Source organism: Coenobita brevimanus, chromosome 26 (assembly GCF_032717465.1).
Source record: "Coenobita brevimanus isolate Jiangsu-jjx chromosome 26, ASM3271746v2, whole genome shotgun sequence".
NCBI lineage: Eukaryota > Metazoa > Arthropoda > Malacostraca > Decapoda > Coenobitidae > Coenobita > Coenobita brevimanus.
The window spans coordinates 5,585,772-5,602,220 of NC_136979.1; the positions used below are offsets into that span (position 1 = coordinate 5,585,772).

At 42.2% G+C, this 16,449-nt stretch overlaps 1 protein-coding gene across 1 annotated transcript in view; it reads left to right on the forward strand.

The window, feature by feature from the left end:
• Positions 1-489: 489 nt before the first annotated feature.
• Positions 490-16,449, forward strand: part of LOC145394140 (uncharacterized) — a 38,839-nt gene continuing 22,879 nt past the window's right edge. The window contains exon 1 of the mRNA XM_080268120.1: positions 490-728. Within this exon, the coding sequence (XP_080124246.1) occupies positions 490-728 (239 nt within the window). The remainder of the gene's footprint in view (positions 729-16,449) is intronic.

The following is a 16,449-nucleotide window of genomic DNA, read 5'->3' on the forward strand; positions in this document are numbered from 1 at the left end:
TGCAACCCTAAAAGAACAGAAGAAAAAAAAGGAGCAGACTTGAAACCTACTGGCAAAGAAGTACCAATATTCTGACAGGTAAAGAAAAAAGGAGAAAAATGAAGAAAAGGAAAATGTAGCTGTCTAGACGAACAGAAAAAAAAAAGCGCAGACCTGAAAACTAACGGCCGAGGAGGATCAGACTCTTGGCTGTTGAAGAAAAGAAAAAAGAAGTAACTAGAAAAAAAATAGCTCAGACTTGAAACCTAGTGTAATGGCCGAGAAGCATCTAGATTCTGGCTACCCAAAATAAATAAATATATGCATACCGAAATTAAGAAAAGAGAGGAAAATAAAAACAAAATGAAACTCTCACGAAATCAAGAAAATGTAGCGCAGACTTGAAAGCTAAGGGCCAGCGCTCCCTTCCACGTCGCGGCCATGTTTGGGGACGCAGTGCTTGCCAGGAGAGAGAATGACCACAAACTTTTCCTGAAGAGCACTAGCATCATGAACAAGATCCAGAGGCGCCCTAGACCAACAGGAGTGACCGGAGGAGGGGGAGGGGGCGCAGACAGCAACGGCAGGGGCAGGGGGGCGGCTGTTACCTACCATACGGGGGTGTGGGACGCCTGTTTCAACCTAATAGTGTCCCCTACCATTGACTCCTACTGGGCTGACTGTTTACGTTATGTGTGTTCGATCGAGAAGAGGTCCGAATACCGTACGTCTAAGTATAATGGGAAAAGGTAGGTAAAGTGGGGAGTAGTAGTAGTTGTAGTAGTAGTAGTAGCAGTAGTAGTAGTAGTAGTAGTAGTAGTAGTTGTGGTGGTGATGGTGGTGGTGGTGAATGTGTGTGTGTGTGTGTGTGTGTGTGTGTGTGTGTGTGTGTGTGTGTGTGTGTGTGTGTGTGTGTGTGTGTGTGTGCGTGCGCGCGCGCGTAACTGTTTCGTGTATGTACCAAACACTGGTAAGAAAAACATACCATATATGTACTCTCTCTCTCTCTCTCTCTCTCTCTCTCTCTCATACAGTCATACCTCAGCGATCTCTCATTTTTGTGATCCTCGTTTTTTATGTCAAACCTTCCCCATTTTCTGTTGGTTGTAAAATATAAAATAAGTGGAAAAATGCTAAATAGCTGAGGGATTTTCATGACTAAAACTGCTAAAAACCTACGGGAGTGAAACATCAAGTATCCGAAAATTGTTAGCGAGTGACAAACGAACAGGGCCGCTTCTGGATGTGCTCCTGCATCTATAAATAAGAAACATTCCCATATCACTCATACTTTTACATCCTCTCCACTTCCTCCTCGTCTTCTTCTTCTTCTTCTTTTCTTCTCCTTTTCTTTTTTTCTTCTTCAGCAGCAGCACAGCAGCAGCAGCAGCAGCAATATCATATCTAGTTGTTGTTGTTGTTGTTGTTGTTGTTGCTGTATCATCATTATCATCATCATTATCATCATTATTTGTATTATCATTATCAGTAATAGTGCAGTTAACCTGCAATTTAGTTTAGCCACTACGCAACCAAGAAATAGTGAAAAATTCCACGTTGCTTTTTGCGTAATTCATCTTGGCCGCGGCATCAATACACTCATTAAGGAGAAAGGTTGCTACGTAAGTCAGAATACCTATAACTCTTTCACCATGGGCGCCATTGAAAACTCCACATTTTGTAGAGTTCTTATTGATGTAGATATTATTTCTTTATTTATTTATTTGGAGGGGGAGGGGAGATCTAGAAGACTGGTATTCCAAGACCGTTCGAGATAGAGAGTTAAAATTTGCAGTGTTGATGTATCTTGGTTGCAGGCTTCTTTTGGCACAAATTTTTTTCCCTAACACCAGCGCCGCACTAGCGCCCTCTATGTTATTTTTTTCAATTTTTGTTCTGCGCAGCAAAAACTACTATATCGATTGTATTGCAAATGTTCCAGTATGTAGTCGTCAACATATACTAGTGCACCTGGGTATTGATACTGAGATACAATAAATGCTTTTCGAGATATTGAGGAAAATCAAAATGGCCGCCTCATGCCTGGAAATGATAAATCGGAAAGTATTTGGCCGATTTTGACCAAACTCAGTGCAAAATGTAGTAGGTCATGAGTGAACATGATCTGCATAGCATGAATAACCTTGACCTTGGTCTCAAGGTCACAGGTCAAAATCCGTAAAAAATTTTGTCATACCAAAAGTCCCTTAATATTAATTCTATAATGATAATAAAAGTATTTTCATCTGGAATGTGGAGTTCTTTGAATATTGCTTCAGCAGTTTCAGAATTCTAGTTAGTGGTAGTAGTAGTAGTAGTAGTAGTAGTAGTAGTAGTAGTAGTAGCAGTAGTGGTGGTGGTGGTGGTGGTATTAATCCTGTGAAGTAGGATGGTATCATTTTCGGGAACTCGCCCTATATCGTTGCGCTTGATTCAGCCTGCCTGTGTGTGTGTGTGTGTGTGTGTGTGTGTGTGTGTGTGTGTGTGTGTGTGTGTGTGTGTGAACCCTTGCCATGAACGGATTTCAATGGACCTTCCAAAGAATTATACACAAAGTCTTGCAGCTAACGATTTATAAGCAAACCCTTCCAGCAGCAAATGAGGAATACCCATAGCCTTCTAGTAAATCCTGCCAATGAGCGAATTATTCCTTGACCTTTCGAGCGAACCTGTAATTAGCTGCGTAAGGGACTGTACTAACATTTAATCAGTTCCTATCTACGGTATTATACTGTGACTATGGGTCCGTGGTTACTCAACAGCAGCAGCAGCAACAACAACAACAACAACAACAATAATAATAATAATAATAATAATAATAACAATAGCTATAACTAGACTACGATATGAGATATGAGCAGCAAAGAAAAAGACTCTCACTTTCATCTAGCCTTCCAGCCGAAACTGATAGTAAGAAAAAAAAAAAAGAAAGAAAAAAGAAAGAGAAAAAAGAAAAAGCACAATACTGTTTCGAAAAGCCACCTCAGAAAACCTACAGAAAAGGGGGAAAGAAAAACACACCATGCTGGATAAAATGAGTGTGAGGGAATAGACAGGACGTTATTTTCTTTTTATTTCTCTAATGTTTCCGACTACAACAGCCCTACTTCCGCTAAGGCTGGGCTGTGTTTAGTCTGAAGTACTAGCGAAGCATGGAACAAAAATTGCTTCCTTTGTCTTCCGTCTCATCCAGTTTATCCATTTGTTATCATGACCAGACATATTACTCACCAGGCGCGGAGGAAGACGGGGAGTGTCCACAGGGAGTTCTGATTCGCCACTCCTTTTCATCTGTGGCAGTTTTTTCCCTGCAACAAGAATACGGATTTAAAAAAAAAATAGCAAAACTTATTTGAAAAAAAAAAAAAATCCTTATCTTATGAATCTAGTACTGACGATGAAGTCTTGTTCGTGGTTGTGAAAGGAACTGCATACTTTTTTTCCTGCTACTACAGTACTTAAATGCATGATTGTAGTCCCTAAGTACAGTAAGAAAGAAAAAAAAACAGGTAACTGGATCCCCCCCGTTCAACAATACTGGAACCTGGAAATTAGATGCATAAAGTTCTGTCCTCAGCACTTTACTGACCTGGTCGAGTTTTATACTTAACCCCTTCAGCAAACTCCTTCAGATCAAAGTCGTTTTTTTTTTAAATCTTATTTTTATTTATCCCCCAAATGATTTTATTCAGCTTAGGAGAGCACCGTAGCAGAGAGAGGTTCACGAAAACTGTATGTAAGCTTCAATTTGCAAAATTTCTTGTGACTGATGACATTTAATATTTCTCCTGACTATTCTATTCAGTTTAGCAGAGTAGTAAAGGGGTTAATGAAGGTTGTATCTCACACCTCCAGTTTGACAAGCCTCTCCTACGTTAAGAAAAAAAATGGAAATAAAAAAAAAAACTTGTCTGGAGATGGCACGAATATGAAGTACGTCATCGGACTGAAGAAATTAAGCTTCTCTCACTAGTACCAGCTTTATCAGTATAATCATTTCACTTTACATGGACCTACAACAGCCATATCTTTTTATTGAATGCGGAGTTGTAACACGAGGTAAACACTAGAATATGGTGCTAGTCCAGAGGAAATGTTATGGAAAGGATGTAGTGCCTTAGTATTTTCTTCTACCACTGAGCTACTGGAAATATGCTACAAAAGGAGGAAATATCTCCGTCACAATAGCTTGTTTCACTCAACCAGTAGGCTACTCTTTACAAACCATTTCTTTCCTACCCCCTCCTGAATGGTATTGTTCTATTATTGTCTCTTCACCCTGGCAAAGGTCAGATTGCATTTGTTCAGTTTCTTTCTTCTTTCTTTCTTCCAAACACTTTTAATTTGGGTGCCATTCCTTCATTCCTTCACCAGTTAACCTCAGACTTGGCACAGTTGTTCCTTGAGCATATAGGCTACTCCCAGACACCTTTCTCGTGTGTGTGTGTGTGTGTGTGTGTGTGTGTGTGTGTGTGTGTGTGTGTGTGTGTGTGTGTGTGTGTGTTTTGCGGGGGTAGAATTTATGCCTTCTAAAGAATTTTATGAGGACATAGGTAAAGTCATACAAGCCTGTGCCTGATGAAACGTGGCACCACGAATCCGTAGGGTTAATCTATTTTTGCTAGGAGGGATGTGGACATCATGTCTTTATGTGCTATTTTTTTTTTTTTTTTATTATGGAAACCATCTGGAATTCCTCTTTGATTGATGGCTGTCGTTAAATGTTTGCAAATTCTACTCTGCCTACCCATTTTCAAAACTACTATATTTCGTCCTCCTTAACTCGTCCGAAGTTTTCGTCCTTCACCTCTAGTTATATGAAGGGCTGTGAAAGGACAAGACAATACTGCTGTTTTAGATCCTTTCCATGGCACCATGTTGTATCATTAACCTCCAGCTACAGTTCAGCATTCAAGATGGAGAGTGGCAATTTTAGCCCGAGTAAAAATGGACAGAGTATATAACGTCTCCTGTAATCCATTCTTGATCTACTAAATCAGTGGTTCTCAAACTTTCTCTTACCACACTCCCCTGAATTGCTGGATCATCGATCCGTACCCCCATGACTGAGTTTATGCTGCATAATGATACCCCATTAACACCAATCCAATATGGAAATATAATGCATTAGATGTTGTAAAATTATTGAATGGTAATTATCAAATAAACATGAACACATTGTAACAGCACTATGTCAGTGTTTGTGCAGTATTTTAATTGACAGCCAATATTATATTTAATTGTGAATGATGCACATACTTCATGAAAACCAGTTTCGCAGTTCTCAACATCACCTCATGAATGATATTATTGTAATAGTATATTCAATACTGATTTCTTCACCTCCCAAAGTACCCACCGAAGGCCTTGTTGCGTACCCTGGAAGGTTCGCGCAACCCAGTTTGAGAACCCTAGACTGGAATCCTCTATCTCCCATCCAATCTTTCATTACCCCATCAAGAACGTAGGGACCCGGGACCAAGCTAATTAGTCCAGACATTTACGGAGATTAACCAGTCACTTGTTCTTAATGGCGTTATAACCATCCTCGTCATTACCAGTACCACAACCACCGTCACCATCGCTATCATTCAAACCACCACCACTACCCCAACATCGCCATCATCACCACCATCACTATCACAGTCATTAAGCTACCTCCACCGCTCAATTATTTCACCACCACCACCACCACCACCATCGTCAGCAGGACTATTATGCCTGCTGCAAATGTCGACCGAGGGTGATTAAAACACACACACACACACACACACACACACACACACACACACTAGAATGAGGAACACACACACACACACACACACACACTAGAATGAGGACAGTAAAGCTTCCGTTGTCCCCCTTCTACGCGTCAGTGTAGGTGATGGCATCCAGCATTACTACAGCTTAGCAGGATTAACTCCGACTCACTGGGACAAAAACATTACCTGCCCCAGCCAAGAGGATTACCTGCAATTATATGATTAACTCTGGGAATTCGAGAAAGCTGGAGCAACGACCCCAACTTCCTGTGTCAGATGACGACAGAAAGACCTATGATAAAAGTCTGGCCTATACCCACATCTGTATCTATATGTCTGAGCTTATCTATCTCTTTATGGACAGACGGACAGATAGACAGATATAGATGTGTGTGTGTGTGTGTGTGTGTGTGTGTGTGTGTGTGTGTGTGTGTGTAATCGTATATTATAAACAATCTTGCATTAGCTTAATCTATTTTTACCTGATACGTTAAACTACAGGTATATATTGTTATTGTTGTTGTTGTTGTTGAGGGAAACTTTGAAATACGCCTTCACTGCACGCAAATGATTAATCCTTTGAGCCAGACGATTTTTTATATTCTTACCATATCCAGACGATTATTCAACTAAGGGTAGACTTTTGAACTGGTGGGGTCAGACATAGCTTTAATACTAGAGTTCTCTCCTAAACTGAAGAAAATCGTCTGACAGCAGCAAGAAAAGGCAAGAAACTACATCACCAGTGTCGAGGGGTCAATCCTACCAACTCTCCAGGACCCATTTTACAGGCTAGACTTTCAAGGCCTCTCCCAACCCCCACCCCAACCTTGATCACACCCATCTCTTTATTCCCAACGCCTCTTTCTCCCCCCACCTTCCCCCTAGACACTTTCATTCTTGGAGGATATTTTGAATACACCTTCACTGCACTCAGATCACTAATCCTACAACGCCCATCTTCACAGCCTTTATTTTTCTCCCCCAGCTCCACCATCCACCAGATTCCCAGCCCATCCTGCTCATTCCTAAGCTTATTACTCTCATCTCTTTACCTTCATCCCTTTGACGGCTTCATGACACGCTGCAGGTCATGAGGTCGTTGAAAGCACTTGATATAATAGCATCTGTGAGTGTTTTATTTGAATATTTTACGAGTTTCAGTTTGCGTGCGATCATTGGTTGTACCCGTCCTCATCGCCATCATCATCACCATCATCATCACTACCATCATTATCGCCATCATCACCATCATCATCGCCATCATCACCATCATTATCGCCATCATCAACACCATAATCATCGCCATCATCATCATCATCATCATCATTATCGCCATCACCACCATTCTGTCCTGATGACCACACTCCTGAGAATGATCTAAACGGAAAAATTATACCCACATATCGGTACTAAATTTTGTGCACACTCTGAAGATAAAAAATTTTCGGCTCGATCTGGTCCATCATCAGGTATCACGGGGTCCTGGTCGGTCAGAATTCTTGTATCATTATAAACACAAGTCCATTATGTGGTTCATTATCCACTACCACCATCATCACCACCACTTCACCCTCACCATCATCACTCCCATCCCTACTATTCCTAACACTACCACCACCGCCACAATCATCATTATTATTAATGTTCTTAGTAGTAGTAGTAGTAGTAGTAGCAGCAGTAGTAGTAGTAGCAGCAGTAGCAGTAGTAGTAGTAGTAGTAGTATCGTCATTATCAAACAGTTTTATTCAGCTTATGAGAGACTCTTGAAACTGGAAAGCTTAATTACAACCTTCATTAACCTCTTTAGCCTGAGTGACCTTTCTTGAGTTGAAGACAATCGTGTGAAGGTTGCAAAGAAAAAAAGACGTGCGGTGAAGAGGTAAGGGTTGTTTAGAGGGAGAGATGATGGGGGATTAATTGACGTAATGTCCTTAACTCGGAATGCGGAATGCCAACCAAAAATTTTTCATGATCATTTAGGGAACACTCATGGTTTTTAAGTATAATTAGCCTCCATTCCACATTACAAACTCCAATCAGCAACTTTATGGCAAGTCGAAACTCAGCCCATCATCATCTGGTTCTTTAAAAATTACCGTAAACAAATTGAGGCTTGCATTCCACTTTTCAGTTTGTCAGGCACGCACCCCAAAGTTTAACATCATTTGGTAAGGTCTAGAGAATCCTACCTGGTCTGCCCACCTGATGGAGAACGTGAGTCTAAGTACGGTATCATCGTCGGATAAGTATGCTCCCAAACACCTTATCCTAAGCGATTTATTTTGTTTATTACACCTTACTGTCCTATTCTGTTACATTAATCCTTCCAATATCGCCATACTCTGCATAAATAATCTGCAAAAGGATATTAACCATCCATATCCAAAAATAAATCGCTATGGAAAAGGTGTTAGGGAGCGTCCTTAACCAACGAGAATACCACCCAACCCTGTCAATACCAAAGCTGTGAAGAAGGTCAGGTTACCAGCATATCACCTACTTATTCCCTGCAGTCTGTGAGGTAATCGTGCTGGGTTATGGTGCTGTGTATGGGTGTCTCGCAAATGATGCAACTGTTAGAAACATCCACACCATCACTTCTTTCTTTCATTCATCATCTAATCCAGTGTTGCCCTATGAGGTGTATAGGAGCCTGGGGCTACGCAAGTTGGTCCTGACATTTAAGATGAGTGGCTAGCCTCACTCATCCCTGAGTTGCATTACGTGGGCAATAAACCCCAACCATCCCTTTGATATAAACCTGCATCGGCTCAATCCGATTGGAGAGCCTTAACTGCCCACTATACCACCAGGTGCCATAATTTGGTTATATGGTTACCACCCAGCGTGGTAAATGGTGTCCTGGTGTCCAGGAAACCATTTGGCTTGTTGCTCAGTGTAAAGCTACCCGTAGACGAATGGAAGTGGAAAAAATGAAGGAAAGAAAGACAGAAAAGGAAGGATGGAAAGAAGGAGGGAAGAGAGGATAGGGCAGGCATCGCAGCACTACATCAAGTGAGTGGTTGGTTAGCACCCCCACCAACCACGAATAACCTCCAGTAATAACAACTACCACAGTTCTTACCAATATCGGATACTTTCACAAATTATTCTGCTATTGCTCTTTCAGCGAGAATTACCAATAGAAAGAACACTTACCACCACCAGCTACCACTATTATCTCCACTACCTACTACCATTACCACAATTTACCACCATTACTACTACCTTATCACCACCATTACTACCACCACCACCAACTACCACCTTTACAGCCACTGACAACCACCATTTCCACCACAGTCTGCCAACATTATAACCACGACCAACTCCCCCCATTACAACCACCACCACCACCTACCACCATCATTACCACCGCTATCTACCATTATCGACACCTACCACCATTACTACCACAAACAACTACTCCCCTTTTCACCACCAAAACAAAGAAGAAAATACTGTGCAGCATGTGATGTGGTGTGTGGAAGGAAGAGAAGACGGAGGGGGGTGCAAGGAACAGCGTGGTGGACTGAAGAGGTTAGACAGGCTGTGGCACAAAAGAAGAAAGCATACAATGAATGGATGAGAAATAGGGGCGTGGAAGAAGTTGAGAGGCGGAAGAGAGAGTTATATGTAGAAAGAGAGAGGTGAAAAGATTAGTAAGAGAGAGTAAGAAGAGAGTGGATGAGGAATTTGGAAGGAATTTGAGTGTAAAGTGGAGGGACTGTAAGAAAATGTTCTGGAAAGAGAGGTGAAAAGAGTAAGACAGGGTGGAAGTGAAGTTAGCAGGGGAGTGAAAGATAAAAATGGTAGATTACTAGTGGAGAAGGGAGAAAAAGTGAGCAGATGGAGAGAACACTTTAAGGAATTGTTGAACATACAGAATGGAAGTAATGCGAGTATAAGTGGCTGGGGAATGGCTGGGAGAAGGAGGGAGGTGAGAAGACAGGAAGAAATCTGTAGGATAGAAGTTGTGGAAGCAATGAAGAAAGTTAAATCGGGGAAAGCCCCAGGAATTGATGGAGTGTGTGGTGAAATGCTGAAGCATGGGGGAGAGATAGTAGTAGAATGGATATGGAATATGTGCAGATTGGCCTGGGAGGAAGGTAGAGTCCCGGAGGATTGGAAGTCAGGTATAATTATTCCCTTGTACAAAGGAAAAGGGGAAAAAGAAGTGTGTGGTAATCATAGGGGCATCTGTCTTCTTAGTATAACAGGAAAAGTGTATGGTAGGATACTTATTGACAGAGTTAGAGAAAGAACAGAGAAATTAGTTGGAGAAGAGCAGGGAGGCTTTAGGAAGGGAAGAGGTTGTGTAGATCAGATATTCATTCTTAGATCTTTAGTGGAAAAGTTTCTAGAGAAGGGAAAGAAGTTGTATGCTGCTTTCATGGATTTGGAGAAAGCATATGACAGGGTGGATAGACAAGGATTGTGGAAAGTGTTAAGAATATATGGAGTAGATGGGAAATTGTTGAATGCTGTGAAGAGTATGTACGATGGTGCGAAGGCTGCAGTGCGTGTGGATGGTGAACTAATTGAATTTTTCTCTTTGAAAGTTGGGTTGAAACAGGGATGTGTCATGTCTCCATGGTTGTTCAATCTTTACATGGATGGGGTAATAAAAGAGGTACAATGTAGGGTAGTGGATGTTGGAGTGGCCCTGATGAGAGAGGATAGTGTTTGGAAACTCCCTGTACTGTTGTTTGCAGATGATACTGTGTTGTTGAGTGAAGACAAAGGGGAGCTGCAAGGATTGGTGGATGAGTTTGGGAGAGTGTGTAAGAAACATAATCTAAAGGTGAATGTAGGGAAAAGTAAAGTGATGGTCTTTGAGAGGGGTGAAGTCAGTGAATGTACAGCGACGTTGGATGGTGAGGAATTGGAAAATGTGAGTAAGTTTAAGTACTTGGGTAGTGTGATGAGTAAGGATGGAGATTTGGAGGGTGATGTGCTTGAAAGGGTACAGCAAGGAAGAAAGGTTGCTGGTTCCTTGAAAGCAGTGATAAGAAACAGAGAAGTGAGCATGGAAGTGAAAAAGTTACTACATGACAGTATTGTGATACCAACTCTAACGTATGGAAGTGAAGCTTGGACGTTGTTGGAAGGACACAAGTCAAGAGTGAGAGCAGTGGAAATGAGTTATTTAAGAGGAGCCTGTGGAGTCACATGGAGAGACAGGCTGACGAATGAGGATATAAAGGAGCGTTGTGGTGTTGATGTGGATGTGATAGGAAGCGTTATGAGGAACACACTGAGGTGGTTTGGCCATGTGGAGAGAATGGAGGGTGAAAGACTGACGAAGAGAGTGTATGTGAGTGAGGTGGAGGGGGGAAGAGGGAGGGGGAGGCCGAGGATGAGATGGAGGGATGGGGTAGAGAAGTATATGAGAGAGGGGGGTGTGAGTTGGGAGCAGGGCAGTGAAATGGCGGGGGACAGGGTGACTTGGAGGCGATTTGTTTGTTGCCACCCCAAACGGGATTGAGGCGTCTGGCAATAGATAGATAGATGGATAGATACTATGCTAAATAAATCGCAAAGGAAGAGGTGCTACGAAGCCTCTGTGACACACACACACACACACACACACACACACACACACACACACACACACACACACACCATGCCAATATCCCTGTTTACTGAGAGAATAGATCCAGTCAAAATACATTAAAGAAATCAATATATCAAATGCAGTTAACATTTCAGCCCCCTCTGGGGAGGGGACGGATAACAATAATAATAATAATAATAATAATAGTAGTAGTAGTAGTAGTAGTAGTAGTAGTAGTAGTAATAGTAGTAGTAGTAATAATAATAATAATAATAATAATAATAATAATAATAATAATAATGAAAATAAATATTAATAACAAGTGGTGTCAGGCACAACAAACCTCGCCTGACAGCAGTTATTTTATTGCTGTTAAATACTGAATCGGTCCTGCCATGTAGTGTCACCACACAATTAAAGTCTAAGGTAATGGCGCAAATGTTTTCAAGTATCGCCCTCTGAAAATCCGTAATCTTGCATTTGACCTTTCAAGGTCACTCAAGGCCAAAGGTCATGGTGTCAAATGAAAGACCACATGAGACGTCCTATAACCTGATAATAGTAAATACTTCTACCTTCAACCAGTTTCGAGTTATAGCCCCATGAATATTCGTGACGAGTTTGACCTTTCAAGGTCACTTAAGGTCAAAGGTCATGGTGCCACTTAAAAGCCCACATGGGACTTTCTATATGCTGGCAACAGTAAATAGCTCTACCTTCAACCAGTTTCAAGTTCTAGCCCTCTGAAAATCCGTGACCTTGAGTTTTATCTTTCAGGGTCACTCGACTAGCTACCTCCGAAATTTAATCACTTCCTTTTGGGACCAGTGCCCATATAACCTAAAAGTTTCATGTAACTTCATGCCGCCGTTCTCCCATAATGTTGCTAACAAACAAACAAACAAACAAGTCAGCAAACAAACAAACTCGATCAAAAACAATACCTCGCCGGACTCTGCCCGGAGGGGTAATAATAATAAAAGACATGATGTTAGTCACGAAGAAGTGCTAAGGAAAGGATGTAGAGCCGTGATGCTGTCGTGTTTCCTCCAATGACCAACGTGAAATAAAACGCAAACTGCTAAAAATCAGGACCAGTTAAAGGTAAAATGAGCACAGGAAAATAGGGACAGAAAAAAGGAGAAGAGCAAAAATGAGGATAGTAAAAATGAAGATAGTACAACGAGAGCGCAAAAATGAGGATAATAAAAATGAGGATAGTATAATGAGATAGTAAAAATGATAGTGAAAATGAGGATAGTAATAAGTCAACACGTAGACGACACTGATATACCGAGAAATTTAAAAAGAATTACACATACTGAGAGATACGAGGAAATACACGTCCAGCGAACCTCACTTTGTTATTATCTTCTACCTTCCTGAATGGGGTAGTGTTGTGAGTGGCTTTGGGGATGCCTTAGCACTTGTTTAATGGCGATTTATTCTGTGCATTACTCGTAAGTATCTTCTTGTGCAGGATGATGTTGAGGGAAAGTATGGTGGCGCGAAAAATTTAGAGAGAGAGAGAGAGAGAATACGTACATCACCCAATCGAAAGGCATAAAAAGTAGTCGTTCTTCTGCGAGCATATCCGGATCCCAAAAAACGACCGAATAGCAGCGATAGTCGTTTAAAAAGTGATCGTTCTTTGCTATGGGTAATCGATGTGGCGTGTCGTGGGGTCGTGCAGAGGGGGGAAGGGTATGAGGGAGAGAGAACTTTTTTTTTCCTTTTTTTTCTTTTTTTTCTCTATGACTTTTTCTTGCGTCACGATGGCCTCTCTGAATAAACCATGTGGTGGATGATGTTTTGGTGGCGGAGAGAGAGAGGGAGAGAGAGAGAGAGAGAGAGAGAGTTCTATGTAGTATTTCTGTGAGATGTGGTGTGGTGTGTAAATGGGTGGAGTGGTAGGGTGTATCGGTGTCTGGATAGTGTGTGGGTATGTGGGAGATGTGGTGTGGTACAATGTGGTGTGGTGTGGTGTGGTGTGGTTTGGTTTGGTGTGGTGTGGTGTGGTGTGGTGTGCAGATGTTTCGTGGTGTGGTGTGGTGTGGTGTGGGTGGTACAGGGTTGCGTGGTATGGCGTGATGTGCTGTGTGTATCCGAGAGATGTAATGTGATAGGTGCATGTCTGGGAGGGAATGATAGGCGGAACACTTCGGAGAAAAGATATAAGATTAGATGCCCTGAAGGAAGTTAGAGGAAGTTAGAGGAGGAGTAAGTGGTAATAAGTGGCCAAGAATTCTACCCAAGAAACTAAGATTAGAGGGACATGAAAGGATTACAAAGTTTAAGATTAAAATAGAGACTGATGTTATGTTGTCTTAAGTAAGTTATCAATACGTATGTTCTTGATATATTTAAGAATGTTGCAGAATATCATAAATGCTTGGATGATGTGAGTTCCTTGCGTTGATGTTGGCTAGGATGATCTTGGGGATGTATTGTATTTTAATGATGTTGTTGTGGGAGTGTTTTTATAAAGGCATGGCTAGGTTTGTATTTAATTATGCCTCCTCCCATCTATGGAGGAGGAGGCATTAAGTGATTGGTCTGTCCGTTGGTGGGTCCGTGGGTCCGTAACTCTATTGTGGGTGCAATATCTCCTGAACCCATCGACGGATTTCCACCAAACTTTTGTCATCAATGCAGTATGAGGAGATTATGAACTGATTAGGTCAGCTAGGTCAAGGAGTTAGGTCCAGGTCATATGGGGTCGACTTAGTTTGCCTCTGTGGGCACGATATCTCCTGAACCCTAGGCGGATTTCCATCAAGCTTTCGTAAGTACTACAGTATGAAGAGACAATGAACTGAATGGGTCAGAAAGGTCAAGAGGTTAAAAGTCAGGGTAATTCGACTTAGTTAATCTTTGTGGGCGCGATATCTCCTGACCCCTCGACGGATTTCGACCAAACTTTTGTCAGTGATACAGAGTGAAGAGACGATGAACTGATTAGGTTAGCGAGGTCAAGGGTCGAAGGTCAAGGCCATATGGGTGTGGGCGCGATATCTCCTGAACCCCTAGACAGATTTCGACTAAACTTTTGTCAGTGATACAGTATGAAGGGACGATGTACTGATTAGGTCAACCAGGTCAATGGGTCAAAGGTAAGAGTCATATGGGGGCCAATTAATTTCTCTTTAGTTTCATTTCAACCCACAAAGAATCCTGCCATAGAGGTTGTATAGCCAGTCCGTGTGCAAGACTTGGCGGAGACATATCGAGAAACACTTTGCGTCAACAGCTCGAGCCTGAGTTTTCGGCGTTTCATTTTTTATCAACCTAAGCATCAATATCGCAACATATAAAAAAACTATACGAACTCGGTCTTTTTATGTGCACCACTTTTAAGCCACTTCTATGCTTTCAACACTGTGTGGTTGTAGTGGTAATTATGGTAGTTATGGCGAGAGTAACTACTAAGTAATGATGGTAATGGTAGTGGTGAAGGCTGATATGAGTAGTAATGGTGGCTGAATTGGAGTGAATAATGACTGGGTAGCGTGGCTGGTAGTATGTATACATGTGTTAATGAAATATAAATTGTTATTGTAGTAAGGAATGAAGGGGTCTTTACTTTGGTGAATTGTGCTTTGTGTTAGTATTGTGTGCTGGAGAGAGAGAGAGAGAGAGAGAGAGAGAGAGAGAGAGAGAGAGTTATCGTACCTGAAGTCATTTATCTTCTTCCAAACCTTCACCTTGAACGAATCTTTAATAACATCATGCACTACCACTTGCCTGCCCCCTTATCTCTCTCTCTCTTTCTCTCTCTCTCCCCAGTATACCCTAACAACCTAAAATTGCCACCTGTCCACCTTTAATGCTGAGTTGCAACAATATATTAACACTAGAATATGATGCTAGCCACGAAGAAGTGCTATGGAAAGAATATACCTTCGAAGCACAGTCTTTTCGAGCCACTGAGCTACATGAAATAAGCTGAGAAGGACGAAAATCTGGGCCAAGTTAAGGTAAAATGAGCATAGTCAGAGTCTTCTTGATACTGTACACTGTATCGAGAGAGAGAGAGAGAGAGAGAGAGAGAGAGAGAGAGAGAGAGAGAGAGAGAGAGAGAGAGAGACAGACAGACAGACAGACAGACAGAGACAGAGACAGAGACAGACAGACAGGCAGACGGAATGTGTGTGTCTGTACGCCTGTGTGCGCGTTTGTATGTGTGTTTGTATGACTATATGCGTTTTTATGTGTGTGTGTGTGTGTGTGTGTGTGTGTGTGTGTGTGTGTGTGTGTGTGTGTGTGTGTGTGTGTGCTTTACAATGATCCATGCACACACTTGCCTTTATCGGCATGTGTGACTGTGAAGCCATGAGAACTGAATCCATTGTGCAACCTAGACTTGTCGATAGTGGTAGTTGTGGTGGCGGTGGTGGTGGTGACAGGTGGTGGTGGTGAGGACAGGTAAGGAATGTGTGGTGGTGGTGGTGGTGGTGACAGATGCTGGTAGTGAGGTTAGGTGAGGACTGTATGGTGGTGGTGGTGGTTGTGGTGGTGGTGGTGGTGGTGGTGGTGAGGACAGGTAATGTGTGGTGGTAGTGGTGGTGGTGGAGGTAGTGGTGACAGTGGTGGTGGTGGTGGTGACTGGCATTAGTGGTGATGATGGTGATGTCAGGTAAGGAATGTGTGGTAGTGGTGAACGGTAAGTGATGGTAGTTGTAATAGTTGTGGTGGTGGCTTTGGTGGTGACAAGTGCTGGGGGTGGGGACAGGTAAGTGGTGGTGGTGGTGTTGGTAGTGATGATGATGATAAAGGAATGTGTGTCAACTGCGGCACTCGTAGTAGAGGTGGTGACGGTGGTGACGGCAAATAAGGAATGTGTGGTAGTTGTGGTAGCTGTAATGAAATTATATGAGCGCTGTGGTAGTTGTGGTGAAGTGAGATGATGTCTGTGTGGGTGTTGTTGTGGCTGTGGTTATTGTGGTAGAGACACTGTTGTGGTAGCTGTGGCGAAATTCGGCGAGATATGTGCTCTGCTGTGGTTGTTTTGTTGAGGACTTTGTGGCGAATTGGGATAAAGTTTGTGTAGTTGTTGCGGTGAAAGTTGTGTGGTTGTTGTGGTGGAGGTTGTGTGGTAGTAATGGTTGTGGTGCTCATGGTGCTTCTGATGTAGAGAGGATTTAAGAT